The sequence below is a fragment of the Lepisosteus platostomus genome, chromosome 7, assembly GCF_059453375.1.
Source record: "Lepisosteus platostomus isolate fLepPlt1 chromosome 7, fLepPlt1.hap1, whole genome shotgun sequence".
Classification (NCBI taxonomy): domain Eukaryota; kingdom Metazoa; phylum Chordata; class Actinopteri; order Semionotiformes; family Lepisosteidae; genus Lepisosteus; species Lepisosteus platostomus.
The window spans coordinates 20,684,060-20,708,071 of NC_142617.1; the positions used below are offsets into that span (position 1 = coordinate 20,684,060).

The 24,012-nt window shown below is 35.8% G+C and overlaps 1 protein-coding gene across 2 annotated transcripts in view; it reads left to right on the forward strand.

Moving 5' to 3' along the window:
* The window catches only part of lipib (lipase, member Ib), a 29,317-nt gene extending 7,645 nt beyond the window's left edge, over positions 1-21,672 (forward strand). The window contains exons 2-12 of one of the 2 annotated variants that reach the window (XM_088639695.1): positions 2,427-2,545; positions 4,581-4,651; positions 8,153-8,529; positions 10,739-10,847; positions 12,357-12,458; positions 14,280-14,369; positions 15,133-15,300; positions 17,262-17,351; positions 18,017-18,125; positions 18,606-18,779; positions 20,822-21,672. In XM_088639695.1, the coding sequence (XP_088495821.1) occupies positions 4,600-4,651; positions 8,153-8,529; positions 10,739-10,847; positions 12,357-12,458; positions 14,280-14,369; positions 15,133-15,300; positions 17,262-17,351; positions 18,017-18,125; positions 18,606-18,779; positions 20,822-20,909 (1,359 nt within the window). In that variant the 5' untranslated portion in view covers positions 2,427-2,545; positions 4,581-4,599 and the 3' untranslated portion in view covers positions 20,910-21,672. The remainder of the gene's footprint in view (positions 1-2,426; positions 2,546-4,580; positions 4,652-8,152; positions 8,530-10,738; positions 10,848-12,356; positions 12,459-14,279; positions 14,370-15,132; positions 15,301-17,261; positions 17,352-18,016; positions 18,126-18,605; positions 18,780-20,821) is intronic. The other variant, XM_088639694.1, reaches the window with a different exon arrangement.
* Positions 21,673-24,012: the final 2,340 nt, after the last annotated feature.

Here is a 24,012-nt window from a genome sequence, read left to right on the forward strand (position 1 = left end):
ACAGTGTTAAGTGTTTTTAAACACATTTGGTTACAATAATTCTAAGTACATAATTAAAGGCTGGTAATGGCCTATCAGATGTTTTGTAACAGTAATTCAATAATAGATTTTTTTGGAATCTTGCGCAAGAAGATATTGTTTTTCCTTTCATACAGTATGCTCAACCCTATTTCCAAAGAATCACCAAGAATGTGGTCAAACAGCTCCAAATGTCCTCCTGCATCGGCTCTAACATTGCACACCAGTTTCTACACAGAACACAAGCTTGATCCAGGGGTAAAAAGGCCAAGCTCAACAATTCATTTTGCTCCAGCCTTCATCTGTTTTTGGTGAGATGTTGGAATGCTAACAGACTTTCTTGGTAACCGAAGCAACACTAGGGTAGAAGGAATTCTTCCATAATTGACCCTGTTGATGCTGACACTATATCACTCTTTGATCAGGTTTCTTGGTGAGGACAATGAGGTGCACATATATGAATAATCTGAATGATAATACAGTATATTTGGTTTTATAAAACAGAAGTTCAGAAGAAAGAAATGTAGTGTAATATTCCATGTATCATTATAGCAGTGGTTCTTTAAGGAGCCTTTAACCTTTAACCTTTAAGGAGACAGGAGCCCTTTGATTCTCAAAAGCTGCTGAAGTAATTAGTATTTTTGATGATTTACTTTCTAAAAAATCTATCATGTCACCCCACCAAAAAGAACTTACCGCTGGGGGTAAGTGCACCCCAGTTTATAAACGTTGTTATAAACGTTTTTGTAAAATTTCTCTGAGTTTTGAATCTTCATTTTAAGTAAACTAGAATGTGTTTGTGCTTTATAACGTAACAAAATGAGAATAGCAGGGGAGGCTGGGGTAAAAGCCCAAAGCAGGTTGTAGTACAATAATAATTCAGGTGGGTTGCTGCATCATCATGTGTAGGCTGCAAAGGAACAAGAGGTCACACCTGAAGAAGGCTCCACGGCCGAAACGTTGTGTTATCTTTTCAGCATGGAATAAACTATTACTTGTTCCTGTACAATAATAATGATGAAAAGAAGGAGACCTTAAGGAAGGAAAAATGCTGATGTACTGTATGAGACAGATCAAAGAACTGAATCCATTCTGTCAGAATATCATCACTACACTCACAGAGGGCTTATTACACACTTTAAAAACCACTAAAACAACATTTCTTATAATAATTCAAGAGAAGCGGTACAGTAACTTTGAATCCTGATTAATTAACTTAATAAACTGTTCATGTCTTATACTGTAATTTAATTAGACTCAAACTTAAGATAGATATGCTAGTACCATTGAAGCCACAGACAACATGATATAAGGTATAAACAATATGGTATTAATACCAATACAATTAATATAATTTAATACAAAACATGAAGAAAATTAAAATTTAATATAAAAGTATACAGTAGTGCAGTGGTTAGCATTGCTGGGGCCTGTAGTTCAATTCTTGGGGTGCTATCTGCATGGAGTTTGCATGTTATCTTTGTGTTCAAATGGGTTTCCTTCAAATGATTCAGTTTCCTCCCACAGGCCTAAGACCTACTGATAGGTTCACTGACTGGAAAATTGGTCCTGGTGTGAGTGTATCCGGTTTGTGTCAGCATGTGCCCTGCAAAGGACTGTAATTCTGTCATGGTGTATCCTTAATAATAATAATAATAATAATAATAATTGCTTACACTTATATAGCGCTTTTCTGGACTCCACTCAAAGCGCTTTACAGGTAATGGGGTCTCCCCTCCACCACCACCAATGTGCAGCATCCACCTGGATGATGCGACGGCAGCCATAGTGCGCCAGAACGCTCACGACACATCAGCTATCAGTGGGGAGGAGAGCAGAGTAATGAAGCCAATTCATAGATTGGAATTGGATCCTTCCTCGTATCTGTTAAAGGAGAACTGCTGTTCCAATTTCTCAGATCATGCAGAGTGAGAAACAAGTAAATAGTTTTTTTACCAAACCATCTTAGTGTCGATAGCAATATTTGGCCAGTAGCCATATCACCCTACAGTACATCTCACAACTGGCAACCCACTGAAACTAAGTAGGTATGAGCCTTGTCAGTATCTGAATGGGAGGCCTCCTGGGAAAAACTAAGGTTGCTGCTGGAAGAGGTGTTAGTGGAGCCAGCAGGGGGCGCTCACCTAGCAGTCAGTGTGTGGTCCTAATGCCTCAGTATAGTGACAGGGACACTATACTGTAAAAAGGCACCCTCCTTTGGATGAAACATAAAACTGAGGTCCTGACTCTCTGTGGTCATTAAAAATCACAGGGCATTTCTCGAAAAGAGTAGGGGTGTAACCCTGGAGTCCTGGCCAAATTTCCCATTGACCCTTACCAATCATGGCCTCCTAATAATCCCCATCTATGAATTGGCCTCATCACTCTGTTCTCTTCCCCACTGATAGCTGATGTACAGTGTGCTCATATTGGCGGCTGTTGCATCATCAAGGTGGATGCTGCACATGGTGGTGGAGGGGAGTCCTCATTACCTGTAAAGCGCTTTGAGTGGAGAGACCAGAAAAGTATAAGTGTAAGGAATTTTTATTATTGTATTTAAAAAGATGTATTCACAAGCTTGCTTGTTTACAATGTAATACCTGGAAATGTAGTCTTTTTTTGTGAAGTAAATTTGAAGTTTTACATGTTACTTTCATTGTGAAATGCACTCATCAATGCACAAACCACAAATATAATGTCTAACCCCAAAATATAAAAATAGTGTTGCAGTTCCCCTTTAATCGATACAGCACTAACAAAATGGATGGATGGATTATGTTCTGTTTGACACAGGTACTTACTTTTTCCTTGCGTTTTCCTTACTTCCTGAACAACTGTGTGCTTTATTTCAGACCAAACACTACATATCCTACTGCAGCTCCCACAACTTCAAACTTGCACACAATGTTACAAAATACTGTGTTATTCCCCTGTTTCCTTGTGTGCAGAGCTCACAAGTTCATGAAATTCAATATGTAAGATGTCAATACATCTCACATTACTTGTTTGTGCATTACTTTAATGAGATAAAACTTTAAATGGTGCCAGAATCCTGTAAACACAATGATGCATGTACAGTATTCATGTATTCATATACTGTTTGATTTTTTTGATTAATTTCTGTCAGAATCTTACTGCTTTCATGAATAGAAGCAGCATCTGTCTTGGCGTTTTTTCTTATTTTTCTGTTTAGAATTATCCTGTGAAAATAATATGCAATTCACTGAAATGACATATATTTTAGAGAGCCACAGACAATTCCCAAGTGCTATTAATAGTTCAGTTGAAGCAGAAGACCTATATTTTATGAGGTTCCCGGCCCCTGCATTAGCAGAACATGTGCCAAACTCGCTGAATTGTAATGGATATTTTAAACTCTTTTACATGGCATTGATGTGGGAAGGAAGACTGACTTTTGGGACACTCCTTGAAAAATAACCAAGATCCAAAACCGCAAAATCTGAGTTTGAAATTATTCAGTGAAATATGCCTTGCAGCAAACATTTAAGCCACCAAACAGAGTAGAACATTCAAAATAATATATAAAAATAATTTAAAACCAGAAAATAATAATGCTGCAAAACAAATTTTTTGAGTAATTATTTTACAGCAATCAGCCAAAGTCTGACTACATACAGTAATACTGCATTCTTTCTTCAGGCATTAGGTTTTTGAGATGCTATTTTGGTAGAAGAGTTCAAGACAATTTAAAGATTTATAAAAATAGTACAAAGATTTGACGCATTTGTATAATAAAGATACATTAAACAAAGTATGCAGATGGTGACACACTCTTTGGCTTTGGCTAATAGTAAATAATCATTATTTTTGTAATATGGACAACGCTTTGCTGGGACACTTTGCTGATGGGTAATTCTGAAAATATATAGTAAAAATATATATTAATATATTTATATATATAAATATAATATATATTTAAAAATTGCTATAGGTACAGTATTGTTTCTTTATTTGTAGTTTCCTGGGCTTTTTGTAGGTTCATTAGATTTCAAGCACAGTCTGTAAATTATACAACAGTCATGCTGTGATTTAAATTATGTATTATTATTTCAAATTCAAAAGCTTTGAATGTATTGGCTGCTCACACATAAAAGTGGTCCATACTGATGTGGAAGGCCAATCAATCAGGTTACACCCTAATGCTTGTTCTGTACAACTTCATTAAAGCGTCAAAGTAAAAATAACACCCAGAACTCCAGATTAGGCCTACCACTGGATCCTTAAAATAGCTTTAATACAGTACCAAAAGCCAAGTACAACTTCTTACACATTATCATAAATGTAAAGCATTCACATACTGTAGGTCTGTGATTATTGTTTCCATTTTTTCAAGATGGAGGAATCACATTCTGGAGATACTTTCAACTCGAATTAACTTGCAATAATCCTTTTACCCTCATCATCAGAAGCAGCTTGTCCTGAACAGCTTTCTGAGACCTCAGGTTCTGCTTGGCACTTAACTACACATTGATGAGTGTTCACTGGGTCACTGCGTGCTTGCAAGCTGTGCTTTAGTGCTGAAAGCCTCTCTGTTTGTTTAGGTTTCCACCACAAGGCAGGATGTTCCAGTGGTGGATATTGGTGTTCTGTGGCACTTTTGTCTTCTGTGAAGGTAAGTCTCATTTATTTTGTGTTTGAGTTTTGTGTTTAACAAAGTGTGTCGAATTTAGATATTTTCAAAGTTCTACATAAAGAGCAACACAAGTAAAAAACCAAAAAAGTAATTTAGAAGAGACTACATGTAGATAGGTATTCAATTTTTTTTGCTGTTCTGTATATTTTCTAGTTCTATAAAAATATGTTTGATATTTTTTCCCGTGTGTTATGCCTGCTGCTGATTTTTGAAGAAACATAATACAGAAGCTAAAATGTGAAATCCAATTTTCACTGCAAACTTTCAGTGGATTTCTATGTAGTAGCCTCTTTCTTATATAAAGGGATCAGAGGTTAAGAATGTATGAGTGAATGAAAAAGGATAATAACAGAGAAGCATCCAGAATGTGTAACAACCTAGACCAGGCTGAGACAATACCCATTTTGCCCAAAAATTGAGTCTTGAGTTGATTTAAAAAAGAGTTAATTTAATGCAATCCCGAAATATAACACAATTTATTAACATTAAATTTCACATCAGTGAGAGAACTGCATGCAGTGTGGATCAACACAACTTGTTTCTTAATTTAGAAGCATGATCCAATTTTGAAAGTGTGGACTAATTAAGGCACACAAAAAACCTTTAAAGCTCATGACTGTTTTGTTTAAATGTCATCCTTTTCTCAAAACACCAACAAGCTGATCTTAACATAACAGCCTTGAAGGTTTGATATCAAAGAAAAAAATATGTGCTCTAAATTGTGCACACAGCATTCCTTCCACTGCACTAGTAAGTGTATCAAGGAAGGGAACAAATCTTAGATGTTGACCCAGGATCTAGGATGCAAATCATGGATTATGGTGTCTGGAATCTGTTTAAAAGTAACAAGGGGAATTCCAAGAATAGAGACCATAAGGAGCAATGCGCATTGGAAAGCACAATAACCTTACAGCTTCTAAATATAAGTTAAGAAAAACAAAGAAAAGGGATATTCTCTGGATTCACTTTCCATCACACAACTTTATTGGTGGCATAGTGGTACAGTGGTTAGCATTGCTGTCCTGGAGCCCTGGGCCAATTCTGGATCTTGGGTACTATCTGCCCACAGTCCAAAGACATACTGGTAGTGTTGTGCCTATGTCTGCTCTGTGATGGACAGGCCAGGATGTATTATTTCTTGCATCTGTTGCTTGCCAGGATAGGATATGGCTCCCATGTACCCCCTATTGATAGTTACCCCCTATTGAAGTTAGAACATGGATGGATGTATAATTGATTCTAATGAGACAAATTAGTGTTTGCTTACTAACACTGTGGCTGTCAGGACATTCATTATTATCAATGTTTGTGTTTATCAAGACCTACGTAGATGAATAGATTACATTAAATTAAAATATTTATTTCACATGGTCTATAATCCTAACACTCACAGAGTACCCACACCGCATCAAGACTGGAGTTTCATGGGATTTGATGGCTGGTTTTTAGAACATTAACATCTTTATATTCTAAAATTGCTGATAATTTTGTTACATCCTTGATGTATTTGTTGCATTTACACAATTTGCACAATATGCACATACTGTATCATAAAATCAAGGACTGAAGCCTATGAAATGTCAAATAAAATCAAAAACATAAATATAATCTCATCTAACAAATGAAAGGAGTCCATTTGGTCCACCTAATTCGTTTGGCTCCTAGTAGCTAATCGATCCAAGGATCTAATCAGCCTTTCCTGAAAGAAACCAGGGGGTGAGTTTCAACAAGAAGGTTGGACTTCTTGTTAGTCTCACAACCCTTTGGATAAAAAAAGAATGCCTCCTGCTCGCCGTTGTAATTACATTTTCCCATAGTTTCTATTTGTGTCCTCTGGTTCATGTTTCACTGTTGATTTTGAAAAAGAAATCTCTAGGATTGACTTTGTCTCCCCCTTTAATAATTTTGAAGACTCAAAGAAGGTTATTTTTATCGACGTCTAAAAACATTTCACGCAGATTATGAGTATTAAAGAAAACCTTAACTGTTTGGAGTTCAGAATGTTTTAGGTTTATATTCCAATGGCACTAATTTGTATTACATCATTGGTATTCTTGTGTGAAGGGTATTTGATACTAGCCAGCAGCAAGATTATCACTACAATTACTTGCTATTAGCTTTAAGCAAACAACTAAGCCTACTGCTAAGACCTATTATGCAATGACATGAGCTGCAGAACAATAAGCCCCTTAAGGATGAACTTCTGATTCCACTGTGGATCCTTGTGAATAGGTATATACTGTACTTTGCAGTGGAACACCTGAAACAATGCTTCCCAAACTGGGGATTTACTGTGTCTTCTGGATTTTGCTCAAGTTGATTCTTAAACACAGGCTAATTGACTTCAGTTTTTGTTGTATATTTGTAAATTTGTTTTCAACTCATAACAAGTAAAAGGAAATGTGTAATGGGTAAAAGCACTGTACCAATTTATGAGACTTCAGAACTGTCCTCATTCTTAATGTGTTTAAGATATGTCAGCATCTTTCATTAGTAGTGGTTATCATCTAGGGTTATACATACTGAACCTGTATGATGATTCCTCTAAAATATCCAGTTCTTTGAGATGAAGATTTTAAACCAGGGCTCACCATGACAGATAGGAGATGTTTTACTTTACAAATTATGTCACTTTACATATTTTTACATACATTTACTGGTGTATGCCAATGTTAGAGTACATAAAGTGTATGAAATCACAGTGAATCATTAAAAGTATTTTGTAAAATAAGAAAATGGAAATTAAATGCAGAGAAAAATATGGTACAATCATGGAAAACATAAATAAATGCTAAGCAAGTTTACTGCTCATTCATAACGAAGTGTTTCTGTTAATCTGCTCATAAATATATCTAGCCGAGCTGTTTTGATGTTTTGAGACTTCACCAGAATGAGGTGTGAAGAAAATATTTCCTTTACCCAAAACCTTAAACTGGAACCTCAACTGTCAGCTCTGTGAATGTAACACATGACACATGGGTGAGAAACTGTTTTCATAGATGTGAAACTAAATAATCTCTTCCTGCAACATGTTGCATTTAGGAAAAAAAGAAAAGCAGATAAAATATAAGTCTACAGTATTTCAACAATACAGTCCACTCAATGGTTGTATACATTTAAAAAAAAAACTTGCTTAATATTAATTCACACCATTGTATTACAGGGTAAATGAAATTAGAGTTGTGTTAATAGTTTGTTTTACACCTAGAAATGCCCATCATAGTTCTAAATGACATGCAATGTTTTCGTTGACTTTGCCAACACATTTGAAGGGTTTTGTCTGTGAATTTCTTTTTAAAAGAATGAGGACTGCGCTACTTCAAAGGATATGTGCTCACCCTAGTATACAGTATATACAGTAGCCTCATAGTGTACTCTTTTGTTATTTATTGATCTGATGAAGTACATACTGTAATGATTAAAATAACAATGATTACCATTCATTGATTAATTTTGCCATTGTATTTTTTCCTTTTGTAGGCAAGGACATACAGTGTGACACCATCACAGACTTGGATTTCCACGACTCTTTTATAGGGACCAAACTGCACGTGAGACTCTTGCTGTACACCAAAGAAACCCAGCTTTGTGGAGAGGAACTTAGCCAAACAAACATTTCCCACTCTAAATCCTTTGATTTGTCAAGAAATACCACCTTTCTGATCCATGGATACAGGCCCACTGGTGCCCCTCCAGTGTGGGTAAATAAAACAGTCGAATTGCTACTTAACTCAGATAACATGAATGTGATTGTAGTGGACTGGAATAGAGGGGCTGCAAATCTCAACTACTTTACAGCTGTGACCAACACAAAGAAAGCTGCAGAGAACCTGACAGAATTTGTTAAGCTGATGAAGGTAAGGGCAAATCTATGCTCATTAGGTGATGTATTTGCTTCTAAAATTGTGAAATTTAATGCTTGTCTTATTACAGACTGTTATTGGACTACAACCTGTATTCCTCTTGTCACTGATTTCTTAAGTTGTTTGGAAGAAGGCCATGTGGATGTATTGTCAATCTCAAAGATAACTGTGACTTTTAAAATAAGTATCAAGTCATTCTCAATGATTAAAACTTTCATTGAATAATTCCTAATATTAATAAAACATGATGTAATTGTGCCATATTAACCTCTATAGTTTTATATAGTTTTATCTGCATTCAATTAAGCACAGAACATGAAGAATAATTATATTGAATATAACTATATAAGGGCAGCACTGTGGTGCAGTGGTTAGCATTACTGCTTTGCAGTGCAGGGATCCTGGAATCAATTTTGGACCTGGGGTTCTATCTGCGTAGAGTTTGTATGTTCTTCCAATGTTCACATGGGTTTCCTCCAGATTCTCTGGTTTCCTCCCATAGTCCAAAACATACTGGTGATTGTCTTGTTTGTGTCTGTCTGACCTGCGACAGACTGGCATCCTGTCCAGGGTCTACACTATCTAGCACCTGTTGCTTGCCAGGTTGAGCTCTGGCTCCCCTGCGTCCCTGAATTGGAAGAAGCGGTTCGAAAATGGATGGATAGATAAATGTATGTTTATCAATGACACTTCCGAGTCTTAACATTCTCAGCTCAGCCATATTCCAGTTTCTAAAAAATTGGACATTTGAAGTGTAGGAAGATTCACTGATTTTTGATGTATGACAAGGGCATGAAGAGTAATGAATCACTGAAGAAGACTTATATTTCCGATTATACTGTACTTTCCCAGTGATACTTCTCTCTATTATATCCACATTTTTATACTGATTATACAATATCTGTTTCATATTACCCTTTTCAGAAGTTCTACAGTATATACTGTATTAAGGATTTAGGAGTACTATATGAAACAGAAAACAAATGATGCACATACTGTATCACCCAAGCTGTTAATGGTATATTCTACTCTAAAGAACATGACTTGGTTTCCATTGTGTGCATTCTGCTTGCAGCTGCTGATCTACACTAGTTCTGTGTCTGAAGTGCTGCCTGCTCCTAAGCCTGTCATGCAGAGTAACACAAGCTCCCTTAGTACTTCTTCTTTTCTTTCTTGTCAACATGATAGCACGGATATTGACAAAACCGCATTTTTGACAACATTTCTGCAATTTCTATACAACTGATGATACAGTTCTATTGATGGAATTGTATTTGGACACAGTACTCAGCCTGTGAATCAGCAATGTATTCCATATCGCTGTTTTGTGTTGTCATTGTATGAAGGACTGGTGGGGGTGTAGAGCTGTTTGTCCTCAACAATAAGTTTTACAATAACTTTTCACTGGAAAAAAAACAAGATCCCAGATGTGGTTTGATACCTTGGCGCATGACCTCATGAGCTGGTCATTCGCTTCAGCCACAGGCTTGCAAATGACAGCTCTAGGGAAATTGGGCAATTGAGGTGGGCAGCACTCCTGCAAGCTGCCTAATACTGTATGTACAGTATTTGCCTACAGTGTGGGGGGATGATGTTAGTGAGGCATTAGTACTTCCATTTGAGTTGATATGATGAAAAATAAGATCTTTACATTGCATCTGATTTATGCCTTTTTGTGCTCCTCTTTACAAGCATTAAAGCATGAAAATAGATTTGAAACATACAGATCAAGATTCAGAGGCTTATGTGCTGAGATGCACTGTGCATGCTGCTAGTGTATATTGCAACATAGACTATAATGGGCACATCAGATGTGTGGAAAAAAACACGTCAAAACTATGGCTAGTGTAGATTAGACCTAATTACATAAGAACTTACTTTAAGTAACTTTTCCAATTTAGTTTCCAGCTACTACCACGTGTCTTTGTCTCACTACTGAGAGAGAAATAGTTGCATTAATTATGGATGCAAGGATGGTAAAGTTACTGTACATATTTGACACAAGTTACTCATTTATTTCAAATTCTTGGAAACTGGTATGTTTCTCACCCAGTGTGCTGCATAAGTGCAAAATGTAGAACATTAAAGGCTCTCTGAGAACTGTCCCTTTTCCAGCAGAACCATGCATCTTTGTGGTCAAAGACTGAATTGGCAATGATTGACACAGCCTTTTCCTTGTGTGTCTATTGTCCTGTTGATTTAGGAGAATGGAGCATCGCTGAGCTCCATTCACATGATCGGAGTCAGTCTGGGAGCTCATCTGTCTGGATTTGTGGGGAGCATGTTGAATGGAAAAATTGGAAGAATCACTGGTAAGATTCACAAGGGGTAGATAGCTTCATTTTCTTTTCCAAAACCTACTGTACAAGAGAGAACTCCTGAAAGAGCTCTTAGCAAGGGAATAAGTACTGGTGCAGGCAAGTGAAAACACATTTCCTAAGCATGAAAGATTGATGCTTGCTGCAAAATGTCTTTGTATTAAATTAATATTTTCACACATCACAGTGCAACTGGTACTAATCTCTCAATGTAGTGTCAGTGAGGAGGTAAACGTGTAACCTGTTCAGCTGCCTAAAGAGCTACAACACAAGCTTCTCACCTTCTTCACCATTTCTTTCTTTGTTGTTTACACTATAGCACATTTACTGACAAAATTAAATGAAACTAAAACTGTTCAATTAATGGAATTATACTGTATTTGAATTTCATTGTATTAGTTTCATTATTTCACAATGAAATAATTTTACCTCAGTGGCAAGAAAGAGCAAATGAATTCTGATAGTAATTTAAAATTATTTTTAACCAGTTCACATTTTTATCAATAGTGTACTCTATGTACAGTACTTGGAAGTGGGTGTTGAGGAATCTTATGAATTTAGATAAAACTGGTTAACACCTGTCTAGGGTCAACATCTGAAGTTCTTGGAAGCTGCCCAGAAGCAAGAAAGAAATTAAAGTGTTAATTTAGTTGTGCTGCTTTTGAGACACATTCAAAGGAAGTGTCTGGTTTATCTTGACCAATTAAGTCATAGGTAAATGTTTAAGAGTTATCAACAGTAGAAGGAAAGAGGACACAACAAGCAGATAGAGAGAGAAGAAAACAGAGGTGGGACATGGGAAAAGAAGGAGCAGATAGATGAAGGTCACAGGAAGAGACAGAAAGACACAAGGAGAGAGAAGAAAGCGCATGCCACGTCCAGATCATCTATAAAGACCGATTCAATTATTTGAAAAATGGCCTCTCCTGGTCGCCGATGCATTTTTAGAATAGGGAGATATGTTTCTCATTCACTTTGTAGCATTTAGATTTATCTAGAGAGAGATTTAATTATAGGACGGATACTGTTTAGTTTAGAAGGCTTATTTATTCAAGTTGTTGGCCTGTGTAGGTGTTATTTAAGATTTGAATATCCGGAAGAAGTCTGTTTTTTGGGGGGATGTAGGCTGCTGGAATGTTTTATTTGTACAGTATATAGTGTAACTTGTATGTTGCGTGCTTATGTTGTGTGTTGTCGTTGTGTGCACTACAAATTGTTAATAAACATTTGTTTAGCCTAGTTTGCCCGACTTCTTACTTTTTCACCAAAGCTGTGCAGGTGAGACCCAGAGAACAAGAACTCAGGTGCCTCTAATTATACTAATGGGTTATTTTTGGCATATCATTTACAATGATTATGATAATGTTATTTGTTTATTTTATTTATTAATCCCCTTGGTCATTTTTTTATATTCACTACTTTCATAACCTCTATTTGTTACATTATCATCCTTCATGCTGTAAATGCCATTCCTTTAAAATGTTCCCTTTTGTCCTTCCTCAGGGCTTGACCCTGCCGGCCCATTATTCACTGGGAAGCCCCCAGAGGAGAGACTGGACAGCAGTGATGCAGAGTTTGTTGATGTCTTACACACTGACATGGATGGTATGGATCTGGTTATGCAAGATAGGGTGTAATAATAGTTGTATTAGGGACATGTTAATACATCCTGCTGTTTCTTTAAAAAGAATGTAACACTAGGTTGTGTAATGCAACCTTAGGCTGGTCTGAAAACACTGTAATGCTGGGTTGTGTGAGCACTGTGTTACTACACATTTCTTGAGCTGTGCACCACACATCCCACAGCTGCTCATATTTGTGAACATCCATCTGCAGTGTTAGGAAAGGCACCTTCACCATTGTAACTTTACCATGACAGATCTCATTTTACATTACTGTCTTTTTATTTTATATTTGACACTAATTACATTGCTATGAACCTTTTCCTTATCTATTAAAATGCCCACATGTGATTAAACAACTCTAATCTTGTTTGGATCTTGAGTTTTTTGCAGATGTAGCTCTGCTGTATATTCAAGAGAATTAGCCTTCTCTTTTAGGGACAGATTGCTAGCAGCTATGGTGTATTTTGTTGTATTTTGAGTTCTTCCTTGCTTTTTGGTCTACCACTCTATAGTCATTCAGCTTTGCTGTAAAAACAGGCTGGGTTTATTAAAACAATGTATTGAACAGTGTAAATGCAAGCACAAAATAGTTGCTAAGAAAAATAAAAGTAAAGAGTTAAGAGTCATACATAAAATTAGTTATTTTTTGTTTTTCCATCAATACGAATATAGTAATTCTTTCCCCATTTGCTGAATGCCATCATGCACTAAGTCATGCAGGACATGAGCTAACCCTTTTTTATAGTGTCTGTGGGAGGAAGCCACAATGATTTGAAAAACAAACTTCACTGTACTTTTCTTTTTGCATCACTGCAACAGATTTTAAGATTCTCTCATGAAAAAAGTCCTTTCCAAGTAAACTCATGCCTGCCTTAGATTTACAATTCAATCTGCTGAAAGTAGCTTGATATCATGACCAATGTATTATGACCTACTGTATTATCATAAACACAGAGTAAAAACAATCCTACAAAAGAGAGAACAGTGGGGTTTTACCTTCAACAACATATTTGTACATTTGTACAATCCATTCTTTCATTTTCTAACTACTTGTTCCAATTCAGGGTCACAGGGAAGCCATTGTCTATCCTGGCAAGCATGGAGTGCAAAGCAGGATATACCCTGGAAGGCACAAACAGACATACAAAGCAGACACACAGGCACAAACACAGACATGCACACATGTACACCTAATTAGACAATTAACCTACCAGTATGTTTTCGGATTGTGGGAGAAAAATGGAACATCCGGAGAAAACCCACTCAAACATGAACTTACAGTACAAACTCCACACAGACATTACCCAGATCTGGAATTGAAACCTTAGCCCGAGAGCTGTGAGATATGCCAACCACTGCACCATCGCGCCACCCTATTTATACATAAAATAAATACAAAAGACATCTAAATACAGTAGAAAAAACAAAGGAGATAAAAGGAGGTAGGCATACATTAACAGTATTATCCTCTGTGCGTTCATCAACCCAAAGGACATTTTCTGAATCTGCAGTGTAACACAAAAGATGAAGGTACACTGAAGTACCAAATAAAAAAAAAACAGCAGTGTTGTGGAAATATGGAACAAATGTGGAGGCCAATACCTTGACTTTTTTCATGAAACTGCTGCGCTAATTATCTACCATCAACCTAAAGAACTACTGTACATGTGCTCAATATCAAATCATATATCTACAATATTTTCAAGCAAGACACATCCAATCTATTATTCTTTCCATTATGTTTTTGTTTACCTTTTGCTTTTCCAGTGAATCTTAACACAATGTTGTTTCTAACCTTCAGCTCTAGGATTCAGACTTCCTTTGGGTCATATCGACTTCTATGCCAACGGAGGAGCAGACCAGCCTGGCTGCCCCAAAACCATTTTTTCTGGTGAGCTTTTTTTCGAGAACTGGTTATTGTACTTCATTCCCGTAAAGACAAGTGTGTGATTTGGGGATTCTGAACTTGTGGCCTTTCCTGTTACAGCTTGTAAAGGAGCAATTTCACATTCATAAGACCTTGCAAAATTCCCAACAGAATAAAAGAATCCCGTCTGAATTTACGATTATTTATCCATTTAAAAATGAGTCTATTTAAACAAAAATTGATCCTTTGAAAAAACAAAAAAAATCATTATCTATCAATTATATTAAGATCATACATTCAAGAAAACTAAAGGCTGCTCTGATATAACCATTTAAAGATAATGTTTAAAGTGACTCCAAAATGTTAGAAGCTTTGTGATAATATTCCTCAATATCAAGTGACCTGTCATGCAAGTCTTACTTTGTTTTGACAGAAGCATGCTTGCATTGTAGGACTCATTGTATGTGATCCTCAGGAAATACGTGGCTATAGAATCAGGTGGAATTCAGCACACCGTGTCAGCAGAGCACTGCAAAATATTTGAGATAGAATATGGTTGACCGGCCAGGTTATTTAGAACAACGATGTTTGCAATTTTGTTTGTCTCTTAAATTTAATGAATTTCCTTGGTAGCTTCCTACTACCTTTTTGTCAGTTCAGTATTGCCAGTCAAGCCACAACATGTTAGTTCCTAATGTAGCATTGGATTGTTCACCCACAGGTATTGAATATTTAATAAAACTAATATTCAAATGTTCTACTTTTGATAATTTTTTTTATGTTTCAGGTAAAAAATACTTTGTGTGTGACCATCAGAGATCAGTCTTCCTATTTATGAGCTCACTAAATAAGACATGTGACATAACTGCTTACCCCTGTTCATCATATTCGGATTTTCTTGACGGAAAATGTTTGGATTGTAAGGATTTTCATCCTGCACCCTGTCCACTCTTTGGTAAGATGTATTCTTTAACTGAATACCTCCTAATAAACACATTTTTTTTCAGTTTTTTTCACAGTATTGTATACAGTAGTGGTAGAGGTACAATATATACACATCACAAACATACTTACAATTATTCTTCTGTTTCCACAGCAAGTACCTGTGTGCACTACTGCTAAAATAACTAGATTCACATTAGATACACACCATATGCAGCTGCTTTTACCTCAGCTCAAAAATGCCTTGCTCTTTAGTTAAACTAACCTAACTAAAGTTACTCCTTAATTAAAGTTTTGCTAAGAGCAAAGCAATTCCCTTCAAATGACGCCAATCTTTGCAAATATTTCTGGAGATTTGGAGGAAACACATTGGCTTTCTTGACAGTCCCACCCAGGTATCAATAAGCTTTCACAAATTTTGATTCATTTCTTCATGATGACAAAATCCCATCCCTTTAACTGCCAACCCTAGTTACTAAGAAATGCTTGCACTCTTGGTGACATCGTAGAGGTCTGTACATGTTTCAGGATCTTGAGGGAAACTTACTTGCCCAGGGTCTCCTATTTTACTTAGTCCTGTCTCAGACTCTCCCTTCGTGGCTACTGTATAAAGTTCCATGGGATGCTACTTTACCATCCCATTCAGTAACTGGTCTAATTGTTTCAAAAGACACCATGAAGGTTCTGCTCTCTTGTCATATACCTGTAGGTTGTTTTCTACCATCTAGGACCACAAAGTTCCAGTTATTGTGTAGGGAAATAAAACAAACTTGTTGAATATGCTCCTGTTCCTCTGAAAACCTGGTGAACCAGTTAATTCATTTTAAATCTACACATGAGAACACAATACCAATGGTTCCAAAAGAAAACAACTCTAAACCTCTTAGTCACACATGCAGTCAGGTGGTGACTGGTACCAACACACATTGTGGGAGAGTACAGTACTGTGATTTTGGGCATGACCATGCTGCTGACTTCATAACTACTCCTTCTCAGTGATAATTCACAAGATCAGAATGATGACTTTTGTTCACAGGTCTAGTCCTGTGATGAATCCACTTGATGAAGATGGGTAAACATTGAGACAGCCTTCAATTTCTCATAGTTGCATTGATTTGTAGAAACCAGTTCTTAGGGAAGGATGGGTGGTTAACTTATGTTTTGCTAGTGCAAAGTTGCAAAAGTATGGTCCGATATTTTGTTCCTTTTGACATTATTGAAATACCATTTCCCCCTTTTTTTTGTTTAAGGTCCCATTTACATATACAGTATGCTGTGTTTTCATATTAATAAAATAGATTAAAATATAATCATTGTATTTTAAACTGTAATTTAACAGTGATATTTGGGTAATTAATGAGCAAATTATCTCTCAATATCTCTCATTCCTTGAATTGGAAACTGCAAAGTATACAAGTTATAAGCAGGTTAATATTAGAATCATGATTATTCCTAAAATGTCTAGCAATTCTTCACTCTATAATGTTTATTCCAAATCTTTTATTTTCAGTGTTTAAAACATCATTAAATTGTTTAACCACGTCTTCTATTTTTAAGAACAATATAGATACTAAAAAGAGATAGATGGACATGGTGGTTAGCTCTGCCTATCCCTGGGTTCAATTGTAGGCTAGGGCACCTTCTGTGTGGAGTCTGCATGTCCCACCCGGATATAGTCCCACCTTTTACCCTCTGGCTAGGACTCTGATTCACTTGGACCCACCAATGATGAAGCTCTTACTAAAAATTGATGGATCAGGATACTAAGAGAATAAATGTCTGTAGTTATTTTAAACCTGGTAATGAAGACAGCTACACCAATTATAATAGAGCATTGTTATAATACAACACTGCTACTTTGTTTTGTTTTATATTTCTGCATTAAATGATAGGCTCCTAGTATGCATCTGTTCTAGAATGCTGAAGGTAGGTGTGTAAACATATTCATATACTTGTGGTTTGTTCCTTTTTCAGGCTATTATGTAAATAAATGGAAAGATGTTCTTTTAAAACTTGGTCAAACAAAAACATATTTTTCTACAACGGCAAAAGATCCATTTTGTAGTAAGTTAAATCATTTTGACTATTTTTGCATTGATTTGTTCAACTTCCCTTCCCTGTAGTATGTTCCCAGCCCAGCTCCTGTAGGATTGCTATCTTTGCTGGTTTTCATTCCAGATGATCTCTTAATCACCAGTGCTGATTGATGTCTTTAATTGATCTGGTCACATGTTTAGACTTTATGTCTAAAAAAGTTCCTACTTCATGTGGATATTTTACAACAATTCCACATATGAAGCTTTATATATTATATTATATATTATATATCATAAGCCGTCTCTTCTAATGTTTTTAAATAAAACTTTACACCCTAATTTCTGACTAAACTGCTAATACTGCTAAAATGGCAGAACTTTCAAGGCATTTTGCTCCAGTGCGAAATTTGCAATCAGTTCCCTTTACTAAATTAATGTTACCTAATATCCCTTACTGTATGTCTTATATTATAAATATATACAGTGTTTGATGTGAAAATATGATAGATTTGCATTTGTTTTTAACAGTCATTTACAGTATTCTCCAGCAGATTTGTACTTTTACAGAATCTTTCAGCAGATTAAAAAAAATCTACTTTGAGGGCAATTCCCTTGTAATGTCTCTCTAGGTGTTCATGTTGCATCATACTGTATATCTTACAATTGACTGAAAATTATGTTTTCTATTTCAAGAGCATAATTACCTTGTGGATATTGTTACATGGAACCAAAACACACGGTGGGGATTCGTCACAATAAAATTATTCAGCGGCAGAAATGTCACAGAGGCCAAAATAGACCAGTAAGTTCCAGTAATATACTGCAGTTGAGTATCAGGTTAACACGTGAAGCCATTTTTGGTGGCCCTATTTTCACCCATCCATGTTGAACTGAGGATCTCAGATGACTATTTCTTGAATGAAGCCTGGGTGTCAGCATATACAAAAGGATTGATTTATCCAGACTCTAAAACTCTTTTGTTTAAAAAAAGTGTCCCCTTTTCACAGTTTTAACACAATTTCTTGTAGTTTTCACTTATCTTAATAATAAATCAAAGATTTAAGATTAATACACATTTATTTAAATTCGGTATATTTTAATATATACTGTAGAGAGGAACTAAGAGCTAACCAGGTGATTTTATGCAATCTTTACAGTACATCTTAATCTTTAATAAACTTAAAATGTTATTTCAAGAAATAATTTTTATTAAACTTTCTAATGAAAACAGTGGGGGGCAGTTTGTTTTGATCATGTGGAAATATTTTAATTTGTCTTTCAGTAAAGCAGCAAAGTTTGAGCAGTACACAGAGACACGCCTGCTAGCACAGTTTGATGAAGACTTCGAGAATATTCAAAAGATCTCTTTGAAGTTCTCCACTGGAAACATGATTGGACCAAGATACAAGCTAAGAGTCATCAGGTTCAAACTCAAACCTTTGGAAAAGAGTAACCGGTAATTAATTATTGATTATAATTGTCATGTTCATAGTGCTACACATTCTTATAATGGGATCGCAAAATGGACTTCTGAATTCAGTAACTGGTTAGAATCAGCTGCTTTTGTTTAACCTCCACACTCATGACTGTTGCCATAAAATATAACTTTTTTAGAGGCTCTTCAGCTCCTAATATTTCTCTGATTGGTTCTACAGTATGTCCCTTTATACAGTAGCTGAGGATTTTTGCTAGTATATTTAATTTTGTACAGCTTTAGAGTAGAGCATATTTCTTTTATTAATGTCTAAATAATTTATTTGCCATTACTTGTATCATTTTTGTTTGTAGAAATGCATATACTGTATACAGTACCTGCCTGGAAAGAACTTTGGCAGAGTTTTATTAGAACAAGTTTCTTTTCTTTCTTTTCTAAATTCTGTGGTCATAGATGCCAATCCAGAAAAACAGAAACAGCTACAACTTCAAACTGTTTTCCCAAACATAGGCGTTAACAGATAATTAAATGGCAGTATGTTCACTAAAGAAAGACATTCCTTGCAAGCCCCCGCATTACTTAACATCTCAGGAAACAAGACGTTCGGCCCTAAAGTCTGTTATTTTCACTTCCCTAAAAATACAGAGAATTGTATTTTAGACTCTACATTTGAATGACCACAATTACACCTAAAATGAAACTGAAGTCTTTATTCCTGCCACAAGCTTTAAAGCAAAACTATTATATTTATTATTCATTACAGGCCAGTCTTATTACAGTACAATGGTATGTGCTGTATCACAATGCTTTGTAATGTCTCTCTGTTTTGCATGATAAGCGGAAGTCTTATTTCTGTGTTAAATTCACTATTTTTCTTCTTAATCAAAGCAGTTCATTAGAAGAATGACCAGATGCATTCCTGGATTTAAAAGAATGTCCTGTGCTGAAAGGCTAAATTAACTGAACTTTTTCCAACTTGAACACAGACTACTAAGGAATCTGATTCTGGTACTGATAAAGCAACCCAGCTATCTTCAAAATTAACACTGGAACACAAATCAAAGGGCACAAGCTTTAAAAGAGAAAGCTCCAAGTGTTACTTTTATGAAACAAGCTACCAAGCAATAATATATTGTCAAAATTGATCTGGCAAATTCCTTCAACAAATGTTTGAATGAGATCCTCAAATTAATCAGCTACTAGAAATCAAATAGGATAGATTGAGTAAATGCTTACATGTTGTTAGTAACCCTGTTATGTTGCTAGAATTTACAATAAAACTGTGACAGACACATATTTGTGTCTTTCAGCATAAATATAAATATAAATCTCCCACTCCACGCATTCAACGATTATGAGAATAAATTAAAACATTTAATCATTTTGGACATTTCTCCAAACAGAAGTCCCATCATTACTGGTTTTTGTTAACTATTGTTTAAGATTCAGTTGTTCCCATTTCTGCACTATATGTTAGGTCATGATATCTGATAGAGAAGAAAAATAAATTAAAGCCAGATTTTGTTCTGAATACAAAGGCAAATCTAACCAAGGTTGTCTCCGTGAGCAAGGACAAATTAGTTAAAAATAAACTCTACTGTGTCATGTTCTTGAAAATAATATTGTCTTGTGCCACCATCTTCTTGTCTTGGACAATTACGTTCATTGGACATGGTGTTAATCCTTGTTTCACATCAAACAAACCAAAGGGACCACAACAGAGCACTCTCATGGGAAAACTAATCTTATTTTTGTGAGTACTCAAATGGAGGGCAATATACAGTGCTCCTGGAGAAGGAAAATGGAGTGCTTACCTTCCTGTTCTCACTTTAGTGTGCATCACATTTCTTTTCTCACTTTTGTTAATGTGTGTTTCCTTTGTGTCATTTAGACTTTTTGGTTATCTGTCATTCTAAAAAGGTCTTGTATTTTTTTTCTCGTCCTATTATTATAGTGAACATCAATTATATATGGACATATTAAAGTTTTGTATCTATGGGCATATTACAGTCAGTGTAAATAGACTACATTTACTATTTAATTGTATTTTCTTTTCATTCCAGCACGCCCCTGTGCAGATATGATCTCATTCTGGAGGAAAACTCTGAAGTGTCATTCAGACCCATTCCTTGTCAGGACATGCAGTTTTAAAGATCGGGAAGCCCTGGAAAGAAAATCTTGCTGCATAACCTTGAACATGATAGAAGTATTTAAGAGGAAACATATATTGCGGGGAATGCTTCAAACTGTATATACTGTACTGTAGCTTTTGTTTTGTTTTTTTATTTGAAATATGATTTTATTTTTGTAATGAAAAAAATTCTAAACAATATACATTTATTGTGTCAAAATATGATTTTAAAACTCACAGTTCATGTAATGATATTTATTTCAATTCTCAAAGTTATGTATTTTTGTTGAAAGACGAAATAGTGGAAGTAACAAATTAGTTGTAAAATTTAAAAAAGAACTTATTTTCTTAATATTTATAAATGCATGTACATTTTTTATGTTGTTTTAAAAAATCCTTAAGACTTGATAATACTTTGGCAAAAATGGCAAAAATGTAATGTACAGTAGAAACATCAATGAGCTGTTGCAATAGAAAAAGCTAATACCTACTGTATATAACCTTCATTCCAAAACTGATGTGATAAAATGAATGTTCTGAAAACGTGATTAACCAACAGTTTGACCATATAACCAACTGCAAAGTATGAAAGTCTGTTTCTACCAGATATAAAAAATGAAGTTTCTGTGGTAATATTTGGCATTAAAATGTTGAAATTACAGCTGTAATTTCTTTTGTTCTCCAGGACTCCTCTGAACATTTTCTCTCCATTTGTGCCTGGACGTATAGACCTTTTCTGTGATTTGTTTTAAAATGTTTGTCTAAATAAAACTATCAGAATGATTTTTGCAGGTAAAGTATTTTTTTAATATGAAAGCATATTTTCAGTTGTTACAATGTGGGGAAAAAATGAATGGCTTATCCCAGCAAGCGACTGGCACAAGACAGGATATACCCTGGACAGAATGCCAGTACATTGCAGGGCAAACACAGACACACTCACACAAGGGCCACATTTTTCTGAAGCCAATTAACAAGCCAGGATGTCTTTGGACTGTGGGAGGAAACTGGAGCACCCAGAGGAAACCCACAAGAACAAGGGAACAAGAACTTCTAAAAACTTATGATGTTCTCTTTCTATCCTCATTCTTCTTGATCTCAGTGCTGCTTTCGACACTGTTAACCATGACATCTTACTTTCTTGTCTTGAGAGTTTCTGACACTGCTCTCAAATCAGTACCTCACTGATTGCTGTCACTTTGTTTCCCTTGGTGGATTTAGGTCTGAAATTGGTCTCGCTAAGTCTGGTGTTCCTCAGAGCTCAATACTTGACCCCTTACTTTTCAGCATTTACATGTTTCCACTTGGTCAGTTTTTAAGATCACATGACCATGAACTATCATTTCTATGCTGATGATACTCAAATATACATCTATACTAAACCTGACAGTAATGTGGCTGTCTCTATTCTATTTAATTGCATCTCTGACATTCTGTAAAAACTTGGATGACTCAAAATGTCCTTCATCTTAACAGTGACAAGAAAAAAAGCCAATGCTGTAACCCTATCTGTGGATGGTTCTTTACTTGAGCTTCAGTCTAAATTGAAAAACCTTGGGGAGATATTTGATTCAGGCTTGACATTCAACCCACATGTAAAGAATATTGTCAAAAAATCTTTCTTTCTCCTCAGAAATATCGCTATACTATGCCCTATATTATCACTAACTATGACTGAAAAGCTGATCAACACATTTGTGTTCTCCCAAATTGACTACTGTAATGCTCTACTCGCTGGGGTATCTAAATCTACTCTGAACAAACTGCAGTATGTCAAAATTCGGCAGCCAGAATCCTGACCAGGTCTAGTGCAAGTGATCACATTACTCCTATTCTGGAGTCCTTGCACTGGTTTCCTGTCAAGTTTTGTGTCGACTTCAAAATCCTCAGTACCTGTCAGCTTTTATCACCCTACTCCCCATCTCACAACCTTCGCTCTTCTAATTCTGGTCTCATAACTGTCCCCCATGCCCTTCCACACTCTATGGGGGACAGGGCCATCTCCTGTTATGCCTCAAAGCTCTGGAGCTCTCTCCCAAAGGATATCAGAAAGTCACCTTTTCTAAACTCCTTCAAATCCAGACTCAAAACCTTCTTCTTTAGAAGAGCCTTTGCTTAACTGGTACTTTTATTTACCCCTTCTGCTCCTACTGTATTTATCGCCACCATCTACAAATTCTCATCGTGTTTATATTGTGTATATTTTTTTATTGTTGTTGCTGCTGTTGTCTTTCTGTAAAGCGCTTTGAAAAGCCACCTTTAAAGGTGCTGTATAAAAGTTTATTATTATTATAAGGGGACAGAATATAAACTCGTTTTGTTCAACAAAAGGAGATGCAATCCTTGTGTGTATGAAGCAGGCGTTTCTTTTATTACGTATCCCGTATACTGGAGCCAAACCCAATGAAGCACTGACTCGACTCATTGATACATAAGGACGCTTTTTATATAAAATCACAAAGTGAAAACCCACCCAGAACAGTTTCAGTACAATTCCATACCATATATGGTGTAAAGCCAAAGCTGCTAGCCTTGGTACGTGATAAACTGTAAGAATTGTAAGAATATTCTTGGGTTCCTTTAATTATCGTTTAAGCAGACATTATGTACAGTACTACTAGATTTTGTTAATCATGGCTTAAGCAGATATCAGGCACTCTCAGTTCTGGTCAGGCTGCCCAAAGCTGACTCTGCCCTCACATCCCAGGCGTGTAGCCAGCTCACACTTAAGTTGCAGTTAGTAATTTTCCATTATTCTAGCAGGATAGTTAGTAAATGATGTTAGTAAATTATTTAGTTAAAGAGTTAAAGCAAACTAGTGAAATAAGGGAAATAAATGTTTGATCCCTCTTGGACGTATAGACCTTTTCTATGATTTGTTTTAAAATGTTTGTCTAAAAACGATCAGAATGATTTTTGCAGGTAAAGTATTTTTTAATATTAAAGCTGATTTTCAGTTCAAATTTTTTTTGAAAAAAATTAATGGCTTATCCCAGCAAGCAATTGGCACAAGACAGAATATAGCCTGGACAGAATGCCAGTACATTGCAGGGCAGACACAGACACACTCACACGAGGGCCAAATTTCTCAGAAGCCAATTAACAAGCCAGTATGTCTTTGGA